Raw genomic sequence first — 17166 nt, 5'->3', positions numbered from 1 at the left:
CCTTTGTGGATGACCTGCTATACCTTGTGAGCTACAGCCTCCCATGCAGTGTTTCAGATATAGGTCCTCTAGCCAATAGGAGCACAAGAAAATCTAAGAAATAACACCTGGGCATTTATGAGAAAAGGACATAAACTATAATCACAGGTGTTTTGTGCAGACATTTGGGGAAGAAACTTTACCAACCATACATCTCTTTCAAAGAAGCTAGTTTCACGTGAAATACTAGGTAAACACAGATGTTGGTAATGCGAGAGGTTAAATGCCTTAAGTTGAAGTTACAATTCTGAACCAGGTGTTAGAAAAGTCTTATGTTTACCTACTGCTGCATGCCAGAATAGCCCCTGTGAAAAACAAGTCTTCTAATCAACCAAACCTGTCTTATTATCCCTTTCACTTCTGTGGCATACACAGTGAAATTACAGGCTTTTTGGTATACGTTTTTACAAAGTAGACCAATTATTTAATGTAGGCTACTCCAGGAGACAAAGAAGGAGCTGTGCAAGGAGATATTACTCAGGTGATTTCTGTCAGCAGACATTCTCCATTTCAGTTGATAAACGTCTGTCCTTAAAGGATCAGAGTGCTGCTTCTAGCAGTCTTAAAAAACACCTGGGAAATCTGAATAAAATGAGGAAGGACAATTGGAGGGCTGCGTCAATTAAGACTTTTTAATGGGGTTTAAAAAAAATTAGGCTAGTGGACATTACACATCAAACATGGACGGAAAGTTACATACTAATTGCTTCAATGTATCTACAACTTTTATAAGTGTGTCAATATACTACGTCTAATACTTATGCTACTACTAGCAATATAACTACTGAGCGATTGGAAACTGGTCTGAGAACAGCTGGAAAGACACGGAACTCTGAATTAAGTCACATCCGCTTTCAGTCTCGAACAACCGCCACCAAAATGGCGAAGATCGCCAAAACGCACGAAGGTAAATTACTGCTAAAACCTCCATAAATATGTTCTGTTTTACCATGTATTTTACTTTATGGTGTCAGTAAATATTGCGGTGAATTTTCTGGTATTTCTGTTGACGGTAATGCTCCTGTTTATTTGCGAAAAAGGCGATAAGCACCAGGCCTTATACGACGCAACGCGGAGCTTTAGATAATGGCGCTGGTGGTTAGTGCTTAGCTTTCTTGTTAGCTGGAGTGGACTATTTTTCTCAGCTTATTGCACAGTTGCATGCAATAGTAGGCGCCATTTGGGCTTTTTGTCTTGGTCAGATACGCCTTTAAGCTAGTATTACTTGTTGTTGTTACTGTGTAATCCAAGGGATGGTAATTCTTTAACGTCTCAGTGATTCTCGTGGCTAACCGAGTTAGCATTAGCAACCTCTAACAAGCGTTTACCATGCCTACAGCAATTGGTGTTCGGCAGCAGACCCTGATATTAGCTTCAAAGTCGGTGTTCTGTAGCAAGTATTGGTAATAGTTAACCCTTTTCTGTAAAATATTCTAATGCACTTTTTGGACATGACTTGACTGAGAGTTACATGACCCAGTTTTTGTTTGTGAAAGCAGAAATTATGTCAGTAACGTTTATTTTTAAAGCGCTGTTCACAGGCGTGCATTCATAAAGCCCTGTACTGCAAAATAGAATAAAATAAATGCATAAGATTAAAGCAACCTCACAGTAAAGTAAATAAACAGAGTGAGCCAAACTTAATTGTAGTGCGGGATCATGGTTACATCAAAAACTACAGTCATATACGGTGATATTAACAGGCAGAGTGTAAGGAAGTATTTGAGCTTGATTTAAGGTGTGAAAGTGCAAATAAAGGCCCGTTTGCTAGTCTTTGCCAATCAGTCCAATTCTCTGTGTGGGGTTAAAGCATTTTTTAACGACTAAATCTCTTTGAGAGCATCGTTTGCAAGTACAATACCCCATCTGTTTTTTCTCTTTGCTAAGAAACACTGGAGATCCTTCTAATTAAATGTACAAAAATTCCACGATGAAGAGCTAAAGGCTTTTTTTTCTTTTTTCCTTTTATGAAGCATTCCTTTGTTTCCCTGTGCCAAGGGATGAACTAAATTAAAAAAAATATATATATGGGCATGTTATCAAATTTTACAGTACGCTCTATCACACTGGTTTTACATCCTTATCCAGCACAAACTGAAGTCATGCCTCAGATAAATTTCAGTAAATATAATATTTATAGATTCCATTCACCATTGCTGATATCGGGGTGTATGTCAGTCATCCATGCTTACCTATACAGGTAGTTTTTCACCATGTTTCCTTGTGCCCCTACAGATATCGAGGCCCAGATCCTGGAGATCCAGGGGATGAAGGCCTCCCTGCTGGAGGATGGAGAGCAGGGAGTGGGCCTGATCTCCACTGGCGTTTTTGACCCAGAGATCTATGAAGGCAGCGACAGTCGCTTTGCAGGATACGTTACTTCCATTGCTGCCAATGAGCAAGAGGAGGCAAGTATTTGGTTTGTTTTTTTTTTTTTTTTCCTTTTCCAAATCAAACAAAGTAGCTTCTTCCAAGAATGCTGTTTTGTGAGCCACAGGTTGTCCTTTGTCAGTTTTGTAAGGAGCTTGACTGCTCCCCTCTGCTTGCTTTGGGGATTTGAGGAGAACCTTGCCAGTTTGGCAAAATTTGAATAGACTCATTTATTCTCTTTCTTACCTCAGGACGATGAAGATGATACGTCAACAAGCTTGTTGGGACAAAAGAAGCCAGGGTACCACGCGCCAGTGGCAATACTTAATGCCATTCCACAGTCAGATGAACAGGTATGTTCATTCACTGTTTGGGCTAAATTCCAGTTAAAACGGGATCTAATTTTTTAAATGAAAAAACAGGCTTGTACAAAATCCTATTTTACTAATCATCGCATGTTTTGTGCTTAATCTCTGCAGTACGACCCATTTGCAGAGCATCGTCCACAGAAGATTGCAGAGCGGGAGGATGAATACAAGGCTCGGCGCAGACAGATGATCATCTCTCCTGAGCGTCTCGACCCCTTTGCAGATGGTAAATTTTGTTCTTTTGTGACCTTTTTACATCTTCCCAAGTTCCTTGCCTCCTCCCCCTTTTTTCTTTTTCTTTTTTTTCTGTTTTTTGCACCAATAGTTTTTACTGTTCAACCCTTCGACCACAATGCAATAGCTTGCCTCCCAGACTCAATGCCTTCCCTGTGGTCAATCCTTTCCTCATGTACATTTTGTGTCGCTGTTTTTCTCCCACTATAAATTTCCAACTGTTTCCAACAAATGTCAGTGTGGGCTCACAATTCATTTCCATAATTGCAGTTTGGGACAGTGTTGTTGGGATTTTAATTTGGTGCATGCATTAAAGGTATTATAGGGTTACCATGCTTTTCAGGGGGAGAGGTGGTTAGGTGTTTATTGCCTAACAAACATGGGTTGCAGATGGGTTGTGTGTGGGTCGAAGGGTTAACAACCCAATGTGATTTATGATGGGAAAGTGCAGTGTCCGCTTGTCACAGAAGTTGAGGATGAAGGTTAGCTCATTTAGCTGCCCACGTCCTGTGCTTTACCACACTGGGCACAGCTTTATAGGTGAATATAAAATATATAAGGGGAATATCATTAATATGCTCTGGTGGTAGTTGAACCAGAAGCATAATTTTATTTTCTTTAAGAGTTAACAGAGAAACTTGAGAGACTTGTCAAACTGCAAATTGTCTTGGGCCTCAGCGTAAAGCGCTGCCTAACAAGTAGGGCTGTCCCGAATATCATATTTTTGAGCTACAGCAATTCAGAGTTGATCAAACTTTGTGTTTTTCAGATTTTATGAGTGTTAAACATAATCGGTCAGAAATTTGAGTGAAGCGTAGTACAGCAAGAACGTTCATATTCATCCTCCTAAGACACAAACTCTTCCATGGCATGCATTTTTAATTTCTCTTTGCTGTTTGGGCTGATTGGGACCTGACGAATGTAAAAACAAAGAATTACATGGATTTTTTATTTATTTATTTTTACCTGATTTTTGTTTCTGAAAAAAATTAGATCCATATATGAGCACATTGGCTTTAAATTTTGATAGAACAGTGGCAGTATACTGTCCTCGTAAGTGGATATCAGGCCCTTGTAGAGCAAAATTTAGTATTTTGGTCTAGGGAACCCAAAATGTGATGTCCACATATGTGGACGCCAGGAGGCTAAAAATGTTAAATGGTATGAATTTGAAATGGTTAAGTAAGCTAAGCAAGATCATCACTGCTGTGAGTGAGAGGGATGTCGGGTAGATGAGCTGAGATGGTACAGTTCTCCCCACATAATAAACATCCAGTGATTGTCTTGAGGAAGGAAGCATGGAGAATCGGCTTATTGTACCCTTCTGCTGCAAAAGACTCATGGGGTATTGTTGTCACCCTACAGGGTGGGTGGGCGGGCAGCGTGGGAACCACGAAGTTTCTGATTGCAATAACCTGAGAATGCAAACATGGGATTTGTACATTTATACCAAAGGTGCATCTACTAGGTGGATGAGAGGTAGCACTGGAAGCTGCCAGTATTTTTATTACTGTGGCAAAGTCAGACAAAATCACCACACGCATGTAAGGATAATGGCTGTGCTGGGATTGTGGTAGTATGTAAAAGGGTCATTGTAATTAAGTCAGAAGTTTAGGCTCCGTGGGTGCAGCTACCACAGGACAGCAAGGTGCTTTGCCATAGAGCAGTACTGTCCATTGACTTTCTGCATGTTGTGGCAGTTGCTTATTTATAACAGTGAGGTGAGATGATCATTGTTGCAGTGTAGATTATTGTCACATTCTTATAAATCCATGTTGGTAAACTGAATACACACACAGTTCATACATTTCCAAATAGTGGAATATTCGGGTACAGCCCTAATGACAAGTTATTCTTTCCAATGTGGCCAGCTTTCCTACACATTTTTCTCATCTTTTAGGCTGAGCCTGTGTAGCTTATCATGACGACTAGTGCTCGGACTGAAAACCAGAAACTGTAGCTGTGAGCCAGCTATCTTACCTCTTTCCATATTTATTGCATCTTCACTTCCCCTGACACTGTGAGCTTAAATGGCCTGAATGTCTCAGGTTTGGTCTAGGTATATTCAACCTGCATGTAGAGAGGGCTCTTTGTACAAAGTTGTTGTTTCAGTAGAGTTTTATTTTACAACTCTCTCTGTAAAATAGAAATATGTTATCAAGAAAATTGTGTACCAAAATACCACAGGCCCATACTAACTGTCCTTAATTTCTCTCCTACAGCAGTACTGCTTTGCCAGTCCTGTACTGCACTCTGTTAAGGGTGCAGCAACTCATCCTGTGTAGGTTATGGGGAACACTGAGAACGGTGCACTTGTCAGTTTGGTCAGGGTCCATTGGCTGCTTGTTTTGGTGGGAGGCTGTGAGGGGAATCAGATGCAACCCAGCTACAACAAACCTCAGCTCTCCCAGCAGCCTCTTTTGAATTTGGCTTATCGGATTCCAACAAGTTGACATAAAATATTCCCGTAATGGAAGCAGACTGCCCAAATATTTGATTACATAAATTTATCTCTGTCCCAAAAAGGAAGTCAAGATCTTGATGTATGATGTTTAAATAATGAGTCCATGTGACTCTGGTATTATCAATATTTTTTTTCTAGTTTTGAATGCAAACACTCACATTTGATTTTATTGTGCTAATGTCCTTCTTAGGCATAGCCTCAAAGTCTTGACTTCATATTTATCTGCTACTGTAAATACCTGGGAAACTGGACCAAAATATCATGGGATTTTTTTCTAGATTGTGCTAATACCCCAAGAAGATGCTTTATTTTTTTTTGCCTTAAATCAATGCATCACAATGGTATACTGTTGTGTGTGAGTTCAAACCCTTTTCCAAAGTGTTACTAATGGTAAAGAGAAATTTTCTAGGCTTCTTTTCTGCCGGTTGAAGTCTGACTGCAGATGGACCCTTGGCACTGAAAGTGTACGTATTCTGAAGAGCACAGCCCAGGACCCCTGCATCAGTGATGGCTATACTTCTTAATCCACTTAAAGAAAACACCACAACCTCAGCTCTTCTTTCTATGTATCTTCTTGTTTTTCATTAGAATGCTATGACTGTATGTAAGAAAGCCAAATGTACATTTGTATGTAATTTATTAGGACTGTCAGTCAGCTGTTTATCAGAGCAGGAACATAAGTTAAACTGTTGGTAACAAGAGTCAGGGCTAGCTGGCTGTGTTTGTGCTTGCTGTGTTTGGAATAACTCGGGGTTGTGGAGCGTACGCTGATGAGTATCCTATGTTCTTGTTCATGCTCTTTCGCGCAGGGGGCAAAACACCGGATCCCAAGCTGCAGGTTAGGTCGTATGTGGACGTCATGTTGGAGCAGAACCTGTCCAAAGAGGAGGTAAGATGCTGTTTATCTACACATTATTATCATCAGATATCAGAAACTGTCAGATGACAGTCCTTTAAGTCTAATTTAAACCTAAATGAGAAACCGCAAACCAAAACTGAACCTGGAAAAATAAACACTCCTTGTAAATCCTTCTTTCCTGCTTGATGTGTTTATATGGTTGGCAAACCAACACAGTGTCTGTAGAAATATCAGATCACTGCCACAAAGATGATCTGGTATAGTGAAGACTCATCTCCACTGTTGTAAACTGCACTTGCAGTGGTCCCTTTTCTTCTCTTGAAGCGCTTCTTCCATTAATACCTACTCTGATCTGATCGGCTCGACTCGTTTTTCAGTATAATCGAGTACCGCATAATGTGTGTGGGGTTGTTATAGCAACGTGGCTGTACGTCCCATGATGTTATTTGTATGCGAAATGAACACCACAACAAAAGTGAACGTCAAGACAACGGCATACCTGCTGCTCGGTCTGTGGCTTTCCATCAGACTCATCATCAGGGACCGCGGTGTTGTTTCTGTGCAGCCGATTCCCTCGTTCCTGGATTTCAAAAATGGCAGGAGACACTCATGACTCATCGAGTGATGCCACTGCAGTGTGACGGCGCCACATTTTAGTACCCGCTCCGATCACTTGGACACCCTGCCAAGCAGGTACTAAAAAATGGTACAGGCACTAAGGTTTAATTGAAAACTGTGGCAAACTGTGACGAGTCGATCCGAGTAGGAACTAATGGAAAAGGGGCTATAACTGCAACCTGCAACAGATGGAGGACTTCATTTACTGCTACCCTCAAACTCAGTACGGCTGCAGAACAAGGACTACTGTTACCAGCTGAAGTTCAGTGAATCCAAAGTTAATCCACAGAATGTGAGACTCCCTGTTGGAGAAGGTGCTTATGTCGCCAAGTTATTAGTCATAAAGTAATTGACAAAAAAATATTTTCAGCTGAGAAAAATTTAAATTAAATTATTTCATCATTAATTTTAACAAAGTGTGTGCCATTCATATCCACACACATGTGCACATGCAAACAACACCGCAGCACAAATCAAATTAAGCTTTTTGAGACTTGCTGTCATCTGTATGAAATGATCCATAGGTGTTCAGTAGAGTTGAGCTCTTGGGTGTGAGGCTGTAACAGGATTCATAGAAATTTCATCATTTTCAAATGAGTTCTTTAAGCCTTTATGCCCTTGGCTGAACTGTCGACCCGTCTCTGTTTAGATAAAATGAACAGACACAGTCACCAGATATCTTTATAGTCTTTCATATCCATGAACTCTGTATTTATCCTGACATTTGTGCATCTGTTCATGTAGAGAGAGATTCGTCAGCAGCTGGCAGAGAAGGCCAAATCAGGGGACCTGAAAGCTGTTAATGGGTCTGCTGCTGCCCAAGCTGTCCCTAAACGTAAGCGTCGCTGGGACCAGACAGCTGACCAAACCCCCTCCAATGCTACACCCAAAAAGATGTCCAGCTGGGACCAAGCTGATGCCAGTGCTGAAGTAAGCTTAAAGAATATCACCCAGTAATAAAACATAAATCTGTCTTGCATATCAGTTTTCTCACTGATGTTTTTGGTCCCTTGCAGACTCCTGGACATACCCCTGCACACACACCTTCAAACAGCCGATGGGATGAAACCCCCGGCCGCCCTAAAGGCAGTGAAACCCCAGGGGCCACTCCCAGTTCCCGAATGTGGGACCCGACTCCTAGCCACACGCCTGCCGGTGCTGCCACACCAGGGAGAGACACGCCTGGCCATGCCACACCTGGTCACGGGGGAGCCACAGGAAGCGTTCGCAAAAATCGCTGGGACGAGACTCCAAAGACTGAGAGGGAGACCCCAGGACATGGGAGCGGCTGGGCTGAGACCCCAAGAACAGATAGAGGAGAAGAGTCAGTGGGCGAAACTCCGACTCCAGGAGCCAGTAAGAGGAAGTCTCGGTGGGATGAAACCCCTGCCAGTCAGATGGGCTCCTCAACACCACTTTTTACCCCAGGAAAAACTCCCATAGGCACACCAGCTATGGAATTGCAAACCCCAACTACAGGTAAACGGCCTTACTCTTTGTTTTTATTATTATTAGTCTTTCTTCTACTTGATTATAAACAATTAATCTTCTGTTTTCTTCAGCACACATGACTCCAGAGCAGCTGCAGGCATGGAGGTGGGAGAGAGAAATTGATGAGAGGAACCGACCTCTAACAGACGAGGAGCTGGATGCCATGTTCCCAGAGGGCTACAAGGTCCACGTCTATTTGATGCATTTCATTTTCCAGCAACAAGCATTAGTGAAGGTCATTTATTAGACTGCAGTGCTGACAGGTGTTTTTCTTCACAGGTGTTGCCGCCTCCTGCAGGCTACGTGCCTATCCGTACCCCGGCCCGTAAGCTGGCAGCCACGCCCACACCTATTGGAGGCATGACGGGCTTCCATATGCAGGCAGAGGATCGCACCACAAAACAGATGAACGACCAGCCCTCAGGAAATCTCCCTTTCCTCAAACCTGATGACATCCAGTACTTTGACAAACTGCTGGTGAGCATCAGCAGGGATAAAATAATGGCACAGTCAGTGTGAGCCAGGTGTTTGTTGTGTCTGAGGTTCATGGTTTTTGTCTTGGTGCTAGGTGGAGGTGGATGAGTCCACTCTGAGCCCCGAGGAGCAGAAAGAAAGGAAGATTATGAAGCTGCTGCTGAAGATTAAAAATGGAACTCCTCCCATGAGAAAGGTTGGGTTTTAATACTTTGATTAATCATTCTTGCTTGTGGCCAAACTTGAGCTTTGGAACAGCATTAAAGTTTCCAGTTACAAGATCAACACCCAGCACCGAGGTTTTGTGGCTACAGGGTGAATATTTGCTCGCTACACAACGTTCTCTCTGAGGAGCTGCTGCTTACAGCAGAGGTCACAGTGTAGACCTTCATGCTCTGCTGTGAGCTGCACACAGAAACCACCCGGTCTCATCTTATCATGACAAGTACCAGGTTCCTCTAGAGTTTTAATCACTGTTCACAGCGGAATAAAACCCCAGCTTCAAATCTGACTTTTAAAAAGGTTTTGCTGATTTTGCCCCAAAATAAGATTTTAAAAAGCTTTTCCTGTCTGCAAGTTATAAGTCTGTCACCATCTTTGTAGAGTTCTCATACAGGTTTTGTTTCAGGTTTCTTTGAGTATGAAGTCTCTCCTGTGTTGTTTAGTAACAGATTTGCCAAATATACTTCAGAATTTGACCATTATCTGACTGGCTGACCTTCTCTTTCCTCTTAGGCTGCTCTGCGTCAGATCACAGATAAAGCTCGCGAATTCGGAGCAGGTCCCCTGTTCAACCAGATCCTGCCCCTGCTCATGTCCCCCACCCTGGAGGATCAGGAGCGCCATCTTTTGGTTAAAGTCATTGACCGCATTCTCTACAAACTGGATGACCTGGTCCGACCATATGTTCACAAGGTGGGCTCAATGTGAACGATCATCTGTGACAGCTCAGTTTAAATGTTCAGTGGTTTCTCAGTGTCTTTGACAATCTAAATGTCCTTTTTCTGCATGCAGATCCTGGTGGTTATTGAGCCGCTGCTCATCGATGAAGACTATTATGCCAGAGTGGAAGGCAGAGAGATCATCTCTAACTTGGCAAAGGTAACATGGAGCACCTTATTCTTTTTGTCTTTTTATCCCATAAACTATATGGACTGTGGTTTGTGCGAACCATTCTCGCCTGTTCAGCCAGTCCGTGGTCAGATCAGGGCTAGTCGTTCGCTAGATTAATACCAGCATGAGAGCTAGCAGACGGGACGTTTATGCCTCGTCTGTTCTCAACCTGCACCCGCTGGTTACAATCCGCCATCATTAGCTGTTTATGTTCTGTCACCATGTCTGCTCAGCATATCTCTGATCTGTAGCAGCATTTAAACTTGGCTCGAGACATGTTTGTGAGGTTAAATGATTGAAAGCTTGGTGTCTTTCCTCTGTGTGTCTCAGGCTGCTGGTTTAGCTACTATGATCTCCACGATGCGACCTGATATTGACAACATGGACGAGTATGTCAGAAACACCACCGCCCGAGCCTTTGCTGTTGTAGCCTCCGCCCTCGGGATCCCCTCTCTCCTCCCTTTCCTGAAAGCTGTGTGTAAAAGCAAGAAGTCCTGGCAAGCTCGGCACACAGGCATCAAGATTGTGCAGCAAATCGCCATCCTCATGGGCTGCGCCATTCTGCCTCACCTTCGCAGTTTGGTCGAGATTATTGAACATGGTAAGTGAACTTAAACTGTTCGTAGCGTTAAATAGTACAGAGTTCAAAGCACTGGCATCCACAGGCTTATTATGTGGATGAGTACGTTCTCAGTTTGTGAATTTGAGCAGAATGCAGGTGTACACCTTTAACTATTCTAACTAGTAAATGCGTAACTGCTAATTTGCCCAATTTTTCATTCACATGACGTGTTTTGTTTTGAGTATACGTGGTTTGCTGTTGTTGTTAAAATGCATTGGAGCTCTGACCATCGACTATTCGACTCTGCAGGGCTTGTGGATGAGCAGCAGAAGGTGAGGACCATCAGTGCCCTGGCTATAGCTGCCCTGGCTGAAGCTGCCACACCATACGGTATCGAGTCCTTTGACTCTGTGCTGAAGCCACTGTGGAAAGGCATCAGGCAACACAGAGGAAAGGTGAGCAGGAAATTTGGAAAAAGCATTCACAGCATTGAGCGCAAGATCAGCACCCAGCACTAAGCCTGCCTGTGGCTGCAGTGTGAATACTTGCTTGCTATAGAGTCTCCTCAAAGGAGCTGCTGCTGTCAGCAGAGGTCTAATGAGAGACCATTAATATGCTGCTGGAAGCGTCGGACATTACCAGTTATTGTAAAGGGAAAATATGTGAAACATGTCTGCGATTGTGTCTTATGTTATCCCCTTTGGTCACCAGGGTCTGGCTGCTTTCCTCAAAGCTATTGGTTACCTCATCCCACTGATGGATGCTGAGTATGCAAACTACTACACCAGAGAGGTGATGCTGATCCTCATCAGAGAGTTTCAGTCCCCTGACGAGGAGATGAAAAAGATTGTGCTCAAGGTAAGGAGACTGTCTGTGAGGAAGCACCTCCAAACTGTCAACTAACTTCCTGTAACTCGTTCTCACCTCTTCAGCCACATAGGTGATGAACATTGTTTGCTACATGAGCACCAGGATTGCCAGAGCAGCTGCTAGCATGTCCCCTCTGCTGTCTTTCTGCACCCATTGGTTACATTAAGGTATCTTTCTGGATGTCACAAGAAACTCATCAGTTTCCCTTCTGTCTTGCCTCATAGGTAGTGAAGCAGTGCTGTGGCACAGATGGTGTCGAGGCCAACTACATCAAGACTGAAATCCTGCCCCCCTTCTTCAAGCATTTCTGGCAGCACAGGATGGCTCTGGACAGACGCAACTACAGACAGGTTCGCGAAACATATTCTTTAGCTTAAAATATATTTGAAAATCTAATATTGTCAAAATAGCTTAGAAAAGGAAATGTGTGGTTGGCTCTTTTTCCTAAAACTGCTGATCTTAGCCCGTTTGTGGGTTTTTTGTGTTTTTGATGTATGAGATTAGGGCTGCCACAAACTATCATTTTGATAGTCGCCTAGTCACTGATTATTTTTGCGTTTAGTCGACTAATCAGATCATGTCCATTGGACGTAAAACGTACAGCTTATTGCACCAGCATGCATCTGCTCTTATATAACTATCATTAGCTTACAGCTTTAAGTGTTTAAGGTCTGTGCTAACTAAAAATAAAGACAAGATGATAGTTTATTAAAATTTTAATGAAATTTGCAGATTGTTTCGGTGGAGTTTAATAAACTCAGCCATCTGCTCCTTGCTATCTAAAATATAACAGGACCGGAGTATATTGAGCATCTCACACTTCTGATAATCAGTTGTCTGCTTGATGTTTATTCAGCTGTGTAAAAACTATAACTTTAATCTCAGCCAAACCGATTTACTCAGAAACAAATAAAATACTGAAAAAAGCCAAACAATAACATTTTTAAGTTATCTAAGTCAGCGGTCTCAGACCTTTTTTGCGCCACGGACCGGTTTGTGCCCGACAATATTTTCACGGACCGGCCTTTAAGGTGTCGCGGATAAATACAACAAAATAAAACTAGTACCGGTACCGAAAAAAAGATTTATTCATAACACACGTGAAAAGACCCAGGAAAACCGAGTTAACGGTACAAACGATAACAAAATAACTCTGAAAACCGATTTAAAAACCCTGAAAACCATACATTTCACACCTGAGCTTCAACTCTCGCGGCCTGGTACCAAACGACTCACGGATCTGTACCGGTCCGAGGCCCGGGGGTTGGGACCGCTGATCTAAGTGACTAAGTGATCTAAGTGATCATGTTAACCTGAGTAGGGAAAGACGGCGTTGGGTTTGAAAACGATTTGCTGGGAGTCCGGTGTTCTCACAGGCTTTAGTGAGCCTTGCCCCCAGCTGGTGGGTAACAGATGTCTCCAAAAACGTCAGAGCACTTTTGAAAATATGTGGTGTCTTGATAAACCGAGCAGATATTTGAGGTTTACACAGCTACATTCCCGCCTGAAAATATGTTAAACGTTTATTTTGTGCCCAGAAAGAATAATAAGAGTTATATTAAAACTAACTAGCTGTCGCCATTGTTGGAAACTGAGCAGGTATACACCCGACCCGTCCTTCAAATCTGGGGAAATGAAGGGCGCATTTGTCGGAGTCTTCGAATTTGGGCGGTCTTCGTCATGTCGCTGTAACGTAATCGGCCTACAAATGCGGGTACTGGAGGATGCGGTTCCTGAATTTGGACACAGTTACGATACCGGGCACAGCTTCTTCTTCGGGGTTTCCTGTATTTGCTTCAATCGACTCTGTCGTCTGCCTGTCATGTGACTCTACTAGTGGAAAATAATGGTGTGCACAAAATAGACCAACAGATCTGATCACACAACTCAAATAGACATTTAGGTTATAATCTAGTCGGCAGTTAAACACACCGTGTCCTTAGAGTTGTCTGAAGCTTTGCACACTCGTCTCAAGTTATTATCTCTTTGTCCAGCTGGTGGACACCACAGTGGAGTTGGCTAACAAAGTGGGAGCAGCAGAGATCATCTCACGTATCGTTGATGACCTGAAAGACGAGGCAGAACAGTACAGGAAGATGGTGATGGAGACCATTGAAAAAATCATGGGCAACTTGGGCGCAGCTGACATCGACCACAAGCTGGAGGAGCAGCTGATCGACGGTATTCTGTATGCCTTTCAGGAGCAGACGACAGAGGTGAGAGGGAGTTATAGAGAAGTGGGGGTTTTTTCACAATATTTTGTTTCTTGTTTTGTTTCATACTCCATGCTCTTTGGTCTGCAGGATTCTGTCATGCTGAATGGTTTCGGTACAGTGGTGAATGCTCTTGGGAAGCGCGTGAAACCCTACCTGCCACAGATCTGTGGTACGGTACTGTGGCGTCTCAACAACAAGTCGGCCAAGGTCCGTCAGCAAGCTGCTGACCTGATCTCCCGCACGGCCGTGGTCATGAAGACGTGCCAGGAGGTACATTCAGCCTATACAGCATCCGAGACAAATATGTAACAGAGTCCACACACTGACCTCTTCTGCTTGTCCCTGTCCCTGCAGGAGAAGCTGATGGGTCATTTGGGAGTCGTGCTGTACGAGTATCTGGGAGAGGAGTACCCTGAGGTGCTGGGCAGCATCCTTGGAGCGCTGAAGGCCATTGTGAACGTCATTGGTATGTAACCTTCACCGATCACAGGTGTATTTTATTGATAGGATGTAAATAAACGTCTTCACATTTGGTTTCATCTTGGTTCCTGAACTTCGCAGTTGTTAGTTTTGACTGCTTCCGTCTTCCTTTTGAAGCCAAAAGTGATCATGGTTACACAAGAGGGTGGAGTGCTAAGCTATCAGCTAACACTAGCAAGCAGCATTCATAAAGTGGACAGCTGTCTCACACAGATGCACATACCTGCTAATTTGTATTAGAACACTCACCACAACTGAAACAGGGCTGAAGGCCTAGCAAGCAGTTACAGCCGCGACCCTCCTAATTCTTGTATCTCGGTGGATGAGTTATAAAAAAATAATTTGTAGAGCCCCTAGGCTCTGTACTAGGCTTTGGTACAGAGTTTGACTGTCATTGAAGCTCGATAGCAATCAGTGCACCTTTGAGAGTTTGATAATAAAAATGTAGCAACAGCTACAGTAACATCTTCCCACCTCTTGTTCTGTTCTAAGTAACAAAGTTTACCTGCACCTCAGTCCCATCTCAGGGTGTGGAAAAGGACCCGTGCTGATATCTGACCTCATTTTTAGGCATGCACAAGATGACCCCACCAATCAAAGACCTGCTTCCTCGTTTGACTCCCATCCTGAAGAACAGACATGAGAAAGTCCAGGAGAACTGCATTGACCTGGTGGGCAGGATCGCTGACAGGTCAGTGGTGACAAGCCTCAACCTCAAGGTTTGTGGATATGATTGTGTCCTTTTCTAACTTTTATGTGTATTTTTAGGGGTGCTGAGTACGTGTCTGCCAGGGAGTGGATGAGGATCTGTTTCGAGTTGCTAGAGTTGCTCAAGGCACACAAAAAGGCAATCCGCAGAGCCACCGTCAACACGTTTGGTTATATCGCCAAAGCCATCGGGTGAGTACCTTCTGTCACGTACACACCTTTTACATGTAAGGTTTCATCTTCGTTTTGTCTCGGCTGTACGCATTAAAGTGGATCTAAAATGTTTTTCTCTCTGACCTTCCTCCCTGCAGTCCTCACGATGTCTTGGCCACTCTGCTCAATAACCTTAAAGTCCAGGAGCGACAGAACAGGGTCTGCACGACCGTAGCCATCGCCATCGTTGCTGAGACCTGTTCACCCTTCACGGTGCTGCCGGCCCTAATGAACGAATACCGCGTGCCTGAGCTCAACGTGCAAAACGGTGTACTGAAGTCCCTCTCCTTCCTGTTCGAGTACATTGGAGAGATGGGCAAAGACTACATCTATGCCGTCACGCCGCTGCTGGAGGATGCTCTCATGGACAGGTATCAGCATGGTTTAATTTGACTGATTAGTTTTGATAAAAACTGTGGCAGGGGAAGTATTCATATCTTTTCAAACTCTTTACCCACACGTGAGGGTTAAAGACATCAGTGAATCCTGCACCTTATGTGTTTCTGTGTTCTGCCCCCCCCCCCCCCCCCCTTGCAGAGACCTGGTCCATAGACAGACAGCCAGTGCTGTGGTTCAGCACATGTCCCTCGGTGTCTACGGTTTTGGCTGCGAGGACTCCCTCAACCACTTGTTGAACTACGTGTGGCCCAACGTATTTGAGACGTCACCTCACGTCATCCAGGCTGTGATGGGCGCTTTGGAGGGGCTGAGGGTCGCTCTCGGGCCCTGCCGCATGCTGCAGTACTGCTTACAGGTCAGGACCAGAAATTGGAATTATGAAAAAAAAAAAAAAAAAAGATGCGTGTCAGGATTTTTGTCTGCACACTAGTGCTGTCAGCTAAAAGATTATTCATACAGAAAAGTCACACAGATTCAAACATGCACATGCTACAACCACAAGAGAGCAGACCGGGACAAGAAATGGAGTTACTCGTACAGCTGCATTTTAATATAAACACGTCTCTTAAGAGCTACACAGTAAAGTTATAGAGGGAGGATATTTGATAGAGCTCTGCTGTGGAAACATGGAGAAGTGTTCTTCTTTTACTCAGCACTATCAGGAGTCAAACATCACAAAGCTTAGCTCCATAAAGACCTTTTCATGAACCTATTCAGCTTTCATACAGCAGTAACACTTCCACATATTTCTACAAACTAACAAAATGCAAGTATTTTCCAATGTTGACAGAAGGTTCGAACCTTCTGTCAACATTGTAGATGCTGTTTACCTCGACCTCTTAATCTGAATTCACACTTTGTGTGTTACTACATGTGGCTAAATCATTTACTGGTTATACTCTACTCATCACCTGCAGTATAGAGTGTGTGAAGTGTAAAGCAATGAGAGCTGCATCTTGTATGCATGACAGAAGATTAGAGCTTCTTTAAGCCCTCAGCAGTGCTGGGATTTACAGCTGTTCCAGTGGAAATCCAGCTTTGCTCTCTGTGCTGCTTTTCACGAGTGAATATTTAATTCTTTCTTTAGAGAGAGATAAACAGAGACAAAGAGTCAGAAGCAGTTTTGACTAAGTTCTGGTCACCTGGGGGTTAAAATGGGCCTAACTTTAAAAGTTTGAATCATTGTGTTTGTATAAAGCGTAAACTCAAAAACTGTCTGGCGTTCTGCAGGGTCTGTTCCATCCAGCCAGGAAAGTGAGGGACGTCTACTGGAAGATCTACAACTCCATCTACATCGGCTCTCAGGACGCCCTGATTGCTCACTACCCACAGGTCTACAACGACGACAAAAATGTCTACGTCCGCTACGAGCTCGAATACACCTTGTAAATAAAAATTTAAAAAAATTCTCTCCCCCCCCAAAAAAAAGAATACAAAAAAAAAATATCACACACTCATACACATACATACTTTTCTCCATCATTTATTTAGCAGCTGTGTTTGTCACATTCAGCTTCTCCTGTTCACTCTGAACTGGACATGAAAAGTAATCTTGTAGAGTCTGTATGTGTGGGGTTTTTGTTGTTGTGTCCCCCCCCCCCCCCCCCCCCCCCCCTTTCGTTTCTTCCTTTTTTTTAGTGTGCTGTAAGAAACAGCTGAAGTCAGACAAGCTATGATTTTTTTTTTTT

General features: G+C 43.5%; 1 protein-coding gene across 2 annotated transcripts in view; it reads left to right on the top strand.

The window, feature by feature from the left end:
* Positions 1 to 815: 815 nt before the first annotated feature.
* The window catches only part of sf3b1 (splicing factor 3b, subunit 1), a 16522-nt gene continuing 171 nt past the window's right edge, over positions 816 to 17166 (top strand). The window contains exons 1-24 of one of the 2 annotated variants that reach the window (XM_085383515.1): positions 816 to 946; positions 2275 to 2447; positions 2661 to 2762; positions 2889 to 3003; positions 6285 to 6364; positions 7697 to 7882; positions 7969 to 8431; positions 8515 to 8627; positions 8723 to 8920; positions 9012 to 9113; positions 9653 to 9832; positions 9932 to 10018; positions 10361 to 10631; positions 10902 to 11047; positions 11304 to 11450; positions 11687 to 11812; positions 13457 to 13678; positions 13766 to 13948; positions 14033 to 14144; positions 14729 to 14849; positions 14927 to 15058; positions 15178 to 15450; positions 15617 to 15833; positions 16709 to 17166. The exon at positions 16709 to 17166 is cut by the window's right edge and continues 171 nt beyond it. In XM_085383515.1, coding sequence (XP_085239641.1) covers positions 919 to 946; positions 2275 to 2447; positions 2661 to 2762; positions 2889 to 3003; positions 6285 to 6364; positions 7697 to 7882; positions 7969 to 8431; positions 8515 to 8627; positions 8723 to 8920; positions 9012 to 9113; positions 9653 to 9832; positions 9932 to 10018; positions 10361 to 10631; positions 10902 to 11047; positions 11304 to 11450; positions 11687 to 11812; positions 13457 to 13678; positions 13766 to 13948; positions 14033 to 14144; positions 14729 to 14849; positions 14927 to 15058; positions 15178 to 15450; positions 15617 to 15833; positions 16709 to 16867 — 3936 coding nt within the window. In that variant the 5' untranslated portion in view covers positions 816 to 918 and the 3' untranslated portion in view covers positions 16868 to 17166. Of the gene's footprint in view, positions 947 to 2274; positions 2448 to 2660; positions 2763 to 2888; positions 3004 to 5878; positions 5940 to 6284; positions 6365 to 7696; positions 7883 to 7968; positions 8432 to 8514; positions 8628 to 8722; positions 8921 to 9011; positions 9114 to 9652; positions 9833 to 9931; positions 10019 to 10360; positions 10632 to 10901; positions 11048 to 11303; positions 11451 to 11686; positions 11813 to 13456; positions 13679 to 13765; positions 13949 to 14032; positions 14145 to 14728; positions 14850 to 14926; positions 15059 to 15177; positions 15451 to 15616; positions 15834 to 16708 lie in introns of those variants that run through there. The other variant, XM_085383516.1, reaches the window with a different exon arrangement.

The sequence above is a fragment of the Rhamphochromis longiceps genome, linkage group LG16, assembly GCF_057381845.1.
Source record: "Rhamphochromis longiceps isolate RC_006_pf linkage group LG16, R_longiceps_female_GT1.1, whole genome shotgun sequence".
Classification (NCBI taxonomy): Eukaryota; Metazoa; Chordata; class Actinopteri; order Cichliformes; family Cichlidae; genus Rhamphochromis; species Rhamphochromis longiceps.
The sequence above is the reverse complement of the archived record's forward strand: the minus strand, read 5'-3'. Positions and strand labels throughout refer to the sequence as shown.